Raw genomic sequence first — 7895 nt, forward strand, 5'->3', positions numbered from 1 at the left:
CCTTTGGGAGAAAACATATTGGGGCCAATCCTGATAGGGTTGCCAACTCCCGATGGGAAATTCCTGGAGATTTGAGGGATGGAGCCTGAAGAGGGTGAGGTTTGAGGAGGGGTGGGACCTCAGACAGGTACAATGCCATAGACTCCACCCTCCAAACCAGCCATTTCATCCTGGGTAACAATTGTTGCCAATCTCCAGGTGAGGGCTACAGATCACTCAAAATTACAACTACAGGGAGCAGAGATCAGTTCCTCTGGAGAAAACAGTGGACTCTGTCATTATACCCTGCTGAGGTCACCACAGCAAAATGACACTGTTTGCCCAAAGCCAGAGCACTCCCCCAGAGCCTCTTTCTAGATCCCGTTGTATTTATTTCCACAACGGGCTTTACTGCTAGTTTCTTATAACTCTATAGTCCAGATAATCTTTTATATTTTACTGATGCCACCCAGTTAATATTCTGGCTTGGATCCCACAGTGAATCCCTTCTAATGGAGGGCATTTCTATCAGCAGAACAAGACGTCTTCCCCATGCCTGCTGAAACACAAATGCTCTAGTTGAAGAACTACAGGAAGAGTAGTGGTGAATTAGAAGCATGGAATGGGAGAGGGAATTTACTGTGGGACAGGTGCCTCTGTCTAATCTTTGTAGTCCTACTTTGTGTCTCTTAGGTTGAAAGGGGTGAATACTGTTTTTCTTTTAGCTAATAATGTAGTATTATATGTCCTAGACACAGGCAGCCTCACAAGAAACTTTGGAACAAATAAGAGCTACTAATAATGCTTCCCTGAAAAATCAACTGGAACACAGAATTGGTGATCTAGAATCTGAGCTGGCCAGACTAAAAAACAGTCAGCAAGACAATATCTTTCATAGAGAGTCTACACATACAGAACTGGAAAGATACAAAGGGCTGTATTTAGAAGAGCTGAAAATTAGAAAGGCTTTGGGAAGCAAACTGGATCGGTAAGTCAGACGTCTTGTGTGTGAAAACATTACAGTTGTTGTCTTGAGACATTCTTTTATGCTTCCTTTACTGTGAATCAGATCAGGGAATCTTCTTTGGTACAAAGTACACAATGAAGAAGGGGCTGTGGTGGCTCAGAGGTTAAGATGCTGAGCTGCAGACTGGAAGGTCTGTAGTTTGGCAGTTCGAGACCCGAGTGCCGCGTGACAGAGTGAGCTCCCATCTCTGGCCTCAGCTCCTGCTAACCTAGCAGTTCGAAAGCAAGAAATTGCAAGTAGATAAATAGGTACCGCTTCAGTAGGAAGGTAACAGCGTTCTGTGCGCCTTGGTGTTTAGTCATGCCGGCCACATGACCACAGAAACGTCTTCGGACAGCGCGGGCTCTTTGGCTTGGAAATGGAGATGAGCACCACCCCCTAGAGTCGGATTCGACTAGGTTTCGAGCAAGGGAAACCTTTACCTTTACATAGTGAAGAATGGTATAGCTAACTGCAGCGTTAGACTTTTCTCACAAATGCCTAATGTGTCCCTCTAGAGCTCTGAGAGAATCTGCTGTCTTTCTAACAGCATAGAAATTCTTTTTATCATTATATTATACTGCAGGGGGCAGTGTTTTACCCAAAGTGCTGGATTAAATACAGTGTCTGGGAAGAGGCCGGTGGGCTGGCAAACAAAACAGAGAGAGAGGGCTGTGATGGAAGCTCCATCTGAAGGTTCATGGGGTGGCAGCGGTGGTGTCACAGCTTCTGGTCTTCAGACAAACAGGAATTTATTTTTACATATACACAGAGTGTTCTGAGTACAAAATGTGCATCCTTTAAAGATGGTCCATTAACCATTCGTCTTCTGCTGAACTTCTTACAGAACTAATGAGAAATTATCAGAAGCCAGTGCCAAGCTGCTTCATGAACGTCAGAGAAACAAGTCTTTACTTGCCAGCAGCTTTGTAAGTGGAAGCCTTTCAGCAAGTCCAGTCTTGGAAACAGTTCCGTTTGGAAATCTTAGCAGTAATCTAGCATTAAATAGAACTCTTAGCCTTGGAGGAGGATTCATGAACCCATCTGGAAATGCATTATCCTCAAAAAATAGAGTGGAGGCTTACTTGGCAAAGGTCAGTAATGGCTAATGTCATTCTAATCTGTTTTTTCTTCTACCCTGTCCTCTTGGGTCATGTTCACAGGAATGCCTGCTTCATTTCAACAAACATGCCTTAAGTCCTTGACATTTTTTTAGCTCCTTTAAATCTTTTAACACTAAGAGAGGAGTTAAACTGAGGAAGGAGAAAAGAATCATGGAATCCATGAGCATGTAACACATCTTGCTTATTGTACAGCCCAATGTTCGTTTTAAAGGCACAGCCCAATGTTCATTTTGAAGGCACTCTTTATCCTGTTAATGTAAAGTAGGCTTAGGAATCATCATAGTCATAGGATTATCAGTAGATTAGGGTACTGAGTTAATTTAAAAAACATTAACTACAATAGTATATTATCACTATACAGCATTATTATTGTTATTGTTAATGTTATTATTTATTTGATTTCTATCCCACCCTCCCTGCCGAGGCGGGCTCATCTCATGTTACTTGTGGACAGACTTGTCGGTTAAGATCTTGTTGGTTAAGAATGTGTGCGTGATTAATGGATCCGGAGACAGCTTTGACAATATAATTTATAAGTTAAATAAATAGTGAGATAAAAGAGAACCTTTGTTGAGCATCTTGAAAGTTAGGAATAGAGTCCATGGTCTGTCCTTCCAAACTGCATCTAATTTTAATTAAAGTACCGTGAGATAATCTAATCTGTAACCATAACAAAAGCCTACTAATTGTAGTCGTCTTCCGTTTCTGCTACAGTCTAGTTCTAGAAATACTATGAAAGGCCAAGCACAAATCCATAATGGCTACATATAAATGATTATTAAAGAAGTTTACTTTTCTATCAAGTGAGATAAAAACAGACAGTAGTCAACCTCAGAATGTCCTTGACAAAACCCGCCTTGTTCTGCCCTCAAGATATCTGAATCTTATTCTTTCAATTTTAAACTAAAATAGGCTTCATATAATTTTCCAGTGACAAAGAAGGGTAACTGGATGATAATTCTGTGGATCCTGTCTATTCTGTTTATTCTTAAAAATAGGAACTATCAGAGCTTTCTTCCAGATTGGGAGGATACACCCTGAGTTATATCATAGAGAATAATGAAGCAAATATCTCAGCACACCATTTTGGATTTGATAGTAGTAGCTCTATTGGAACTCCATCTGTACCTGGTTCCTTTCCTGATTTCCTATTCTTTATTAAATATGCAGTGGTCTTAACAGGCCAAAACTCAAGCTCTTCAGTCTTAAATCATATTTTCATATTCCACATGTATAACATCATCACCAGAATATAAAGAACTTTAAAAAGCAAACCAAATAGCTGGAGAAATATAAAAGGGAATAAAGGAAATATTCTTACAACTGTTGTTAACTACTGTGGCTAGTCTGGTGGTTGGGGCCAGGTTTTGGGAGGATGTGACCCTGATATTACAGCAATTACACTGGCTACCAATGCATTCCTGAGCCCTGGTCAAGAAGTTGGTTTTGACCTTTAAAGTCCTATATGGTTTGGGACCAGAATATCTCAAGGACCATCTTCTCCCATACATTCCTGCCTGGGAATGAAGATCACAGGGAAAGGCCCTGCTGTCTCACCAATCAAAGAAGCTCATCTGATGGGCACACGAGGGAAGGCCTTTTCTGTGGCAACCCAACAATTATGAAACAACCTCCCCAGGGTGGTGAGCCTTGCTCCCTCACTTTTGGCCTTTAGGAGGCACTTAAAAGCAATTTAATTTAGGATTGCATTTGATCAAAGTAGTCCTAAACTATTATTTTAATGTTTTGTTTTGGTGTACTATATTTTGTATATTTATTTATACTGTGAGCTCCATAAGGAAGAAAGGTGGCTAATAAATGTTTTAATTAAATAAATAAAACACTAGTTAAAATGAAATAACAGATAACAACATTTACCCCAATTGGTTACAGACAGTATCATAGCTAGAATAATTTGATGATGGTTGAAATCTACTCCTGCTGCAGGATTTTAAATTCTTAGGTGTTGTATAATAGGGATTCTGAAATACAAAAACATAGGCATGAATGTTTCCTTGCATACATCTTGGTTAAAATCAAAGGAACATTTTAACGTATTTTTCATTAAATGGATTCATAACCTCAGATTCTTCAAGGTACAGTTACGCACCTTCCCATCCATTTACAGAATTTTATGGCAGACTTGGATATAATAAATATACTTTGTCTAAGTAGTTACCTGATATTGTAACCAAGGCTGAATCTGTACACAACTGGAAATGTATTGATCAGTTAATTTATATCACTGTTATAACTTTATCCTGAAGATTATACAGGTATGTACTGTATGCCATGGTGGAATCAATGGCAACCTACAATAACATGTTACTTAATCTGTACACTGCAGGTTATGTAGTCTGTCTTCTGTTATTTCTTCATTTTAATCCTCTATTTATTAATGTTATTAATTTTAATAAATTTTAACAATATACCCAGTTGTTTCCAGTGTAATAACTACAGGTCAAGTCAGTTAACCATTAAAACATACAAAATTACACGAAAATTAATACAAAATTACACCTATATTTGTTTAAATCAATGTTGTCTGGCTGTTTGCAGTGGTTAATAAATTGTAACCAGGTTCTTTGAAGTCTGAGCTGATCTTCCTCCTACCCTCCAGTTTCACAGCTGTTAATTTTGCAGTCAATTATCCAGAGCTTAGCTACTTATTCCATCACTGTGGGAACTACCAGTTTTCCATTTAGAGCTGCCATGTTTTGCTTCTGTTAAAAGTTGGTGGTGCTCTTTATTAACTCCACCTCTGCTTATTTCACTCTTTTTTTAGTCTAAGGCCAAATGCCGTGCTTGTTTACTCAATGGGATTTCTTCCTAAGTGAATACACACAATTGCATCCCTAGAGTACGTCTGCATTTTTTCATATTATAGATAAATTCATATTCTTAAACTGGTCATTTTCATTTCTGTCTTCAAGAACTATACATTTATCACTTGTTCTTTACTTCTTCAGCTCCTTGATCAAAAGTCTGTTTCTTCTTTCTCTTCTCTGCAACCACATACTTGACAAGGTGTGTAGTCTTTGGCAATGCTTAATGGTGTTACTCTTCGTGCTTGGCAAATATGACTACTGTGACATTTCAATTTATAATTCTGCATTACTTTGCAGGCTAAATGCTTGACCAGAGACTCTTGCCTCAGAGCAAGGCTCCTTGTACCAGAGGAAAGCACCACTACCATTAGCAAAATGGATCCACAGGATCCAACCCTAAGAGTTACGCCAATGAAAACAGCAGAAGCAAACTTCTGTTTTGAAGGTTAACAAGAATTGTAGCTGTAATTTTTATACCTTAGTCTTCTGATCTTTCCTCTCCATTAGAAATCTTTTTTAGAAAGTTTTGCAAGCACTGCCTCACAGTCAGCAGAGCCACTGAGAATTAAACTGATATAATGGATGCTGTTGAGCAGCCAGGGAGGGTGGCAAGTCAAACTGTCTTTCAAACTAAAGTTAGTCTTGTGTACATGTACTTGAGAGTAAGTTCCATTGAACACAGTATAACTACTGAGTAAGCATGTGTATCATTGGACTGTAAGAGATCACAGAGACCCTTCATAAAGCTTGTCAGGGTTTCAATAGGTCCCTTGTAATTTTATCTATTTAAGAAGCCAATAATTCAATTTTCTGTGCCAGTCCTATCCAAAGTAATTGATTTTCAAAGCAACTAAAATTACCAGTTTCTCAAAACACCATTCCGAACAATGTGCATGTGATGAAAGAATGTCCCTAGCAATTTAAAGATGTTTTAAGTCCTTAGTCACTTACCTTCTCCTCAGCATCTCCAACTTGAATACTTAATAGTTAAGTTCCAGCCTTCAAAATCAACCTTAATTTTTTATGTTGAATATGTACAATGGGGAGGTGGTTCTCAGATACTATCATGCAAGCCACGTCTCCCTTTCGTTATCAAGTTGGTTGCAGTTAAGTAAAAAATTATTAAAGGGGAGGTGTGAAAGCTGGTATTGAAAACTGAGGTAAAATACTTGACCCAACATGTGGCTTGATGTGTTCATATTTTGTTATTGATGTACATTACCATCTTATATTTTATAGATATAAAATGTTAACTATGACCCAAATGTAATTTCAGATGCAGGTGGAACTAGAAAAAAATATCACCAGAGAACTAGATCAAGGTATGTTAGTAAACTGTGTACTAGAAATTTTAAATCTCTTCCTAAAAGTATTCAGTGCTTTTCTGCAAATATAAGTATCAGCTCACTGTACTGTCTTATAATTCCCAGAAAATGTACTTCCCCATTGAAATGTCACTCTTCACTGTATGCATTTTCTCTAAATTATTTTATAAAACTGATTTAAAGCAAAGTACCTATTCAGCTTTGTAGTCAGATAGCTGGCATCAAATGTATTTTGTCCCAAGGTGTTTCAACAGATCATTCATTCAGATCATTCAGATCAACAGAGCCAGTTTGGTGTAGTGGTTAAGTGCGCGGACTCTAATCTGGGAGCACCGGGTTTGATTCCCCACTCCTCCACTTGCACCTGCTGATGTGACTTTGGGTCAGTCACAAGCTCTGGCACAGCTGTCCTTGAAAAAGAGCAGTTTGTGTCAGAGTTCTCTCAGCCCCACCCACCTCACAGGGTATCTGTTGTGGGGAGGGGAAGGGAGTTTGTAAGCCGCTCTGAGACTCCAAGTGAAGGGTGGGGTATAAATCCAATCTCTTCTCTTCTTCTTGAGAGAGAGGCATGAAAAACTGCACATTTCCTCATATGCAATCAGTATTGCTACATAGGGTACATGTATGCTGAATTACTGCCACTTACTTACCAAAGGTTTGTGATAATGCACTGTATTTGGTAGTTGTGCTACCTTTTTCTACATGCTATTAAGTAAGGCAATCTTTTGAGTGTCCAATATATGGTCTGTGACTACTATATATTGAAAATTGTAACTGGAGTAAGATATGTAGGGTAAGTGGAACTTTTGCAAAATCACTCAATGATTCTCAAGTATCTGGCTTTTGTTCTGTCCTAGCAAAAGTATTTTCCATGTTTGTTCCAATAAATTAATTATTTTCAGAACTGTTCTTCTTACATTGTACTGTTGCCAGGGATGTCATATCAGTGTTTTCTGTGAAGCCCCTTGAAAGCATTAGCTTTTCTTTTGCTTTTCAGCCACTGCTGAACTTGATGCTGGATCTGTTAGAGTCACCCCTGTGGGATCAATTGATGGATCTTCAAAAAACTTAAACATGGAACAAGATCAAGTTTCAAAGGCAACACAGCAGTATCTAGATGTGTTGAAGAAAAATTACATGATTTAAATCAGTTGTAAACTGGTAGATAGTTTTATGTAACTTTATATTGCCTGAATATATATGTAAAACTTGTTATAATTACACAGTTATGTGCATTTTATTTCTTTATTTACATTATTTATAATCTGCCTTTCTTACTGGGACTCAAGGCATATTACATAGAAGAAATCTATACAATCAACAGACCAAAGATGAAGTACAGCAGGAGTCCTGAATGTGGTGCCCATGGGTGCCGTGGCACCCACCAACATGTTTTCTGGCACCTGCCAAGTGTTTTTAGAAAGTAGGTGGGGCCAGGTCAGGCTTTTGTCCTGCAAGGTTTCTGATTGGCTGTGCAGATTTTTTTTAATGTTGTATTGGGCCCTGCCCTAGATAGCCCAGGCAAGCCTATCTCGTCAGATCTCGGAAGCTTAGTATTTAGATGGGAGACCTCCAAAGAATTCCAAGGTCGGGAGGCGGAGGCCAGGCTATCAAGTCACTTCTCTGAATGTCC

The 7895-nt window shown here is 38.7% G+C and overlaps 1 protein-coding gene across 1 annotated transcript in view; it reads left to right on the top strand.

Moving 5' to 3' along the window:
* Positions 1 to 7448, top strand: part of LOC107113910 (ankyrin repeat domain-containing protein 26-like) — a 108467-nt gene extending 101019 nt beyond the window's left edge. The window contains exons 38-41 of the mRNA XM_015415313.1: positions 732 to 967; positions 1833 to 2079; positions 6214 to 6259; positions 7260 to 7448. Of these exons, the coding sequence (XP_015270799.1) occupies positions 732 to 967; positions 1833 to 2079; positions 6214 to 6259; positions 7260 to 7408 (678 nt within the window). The 3' untranslated portion in view covers positions 7409 to 7448. The remainder of the gene's footprint in view (positions 1 to 731; positions 968 to 1832; positions 2080 to 6213; positions 6260 to 7259) is intronic.
* Positions 7449 to 7895: the final 447 nt, after the last annotated feature.

The sequence above is a fragment of the Gekko japonicus genome, unplaced genomic scaffold (genome assembly GCF_001447785.1).
Source record: "Gekko japonicus isolate JY-2015 unplaced genomic scaffold, Gekko_japonicus_V1.1 scaffold578, whole genome shotgun sequence".
In the NCBI taxonomy this organism is placed as follows: Eukaryota; Metazoa; Chordata; class Lepidosauria; order Squamata; family Gekkonidae; genus Gekko; species Gekko japonicus.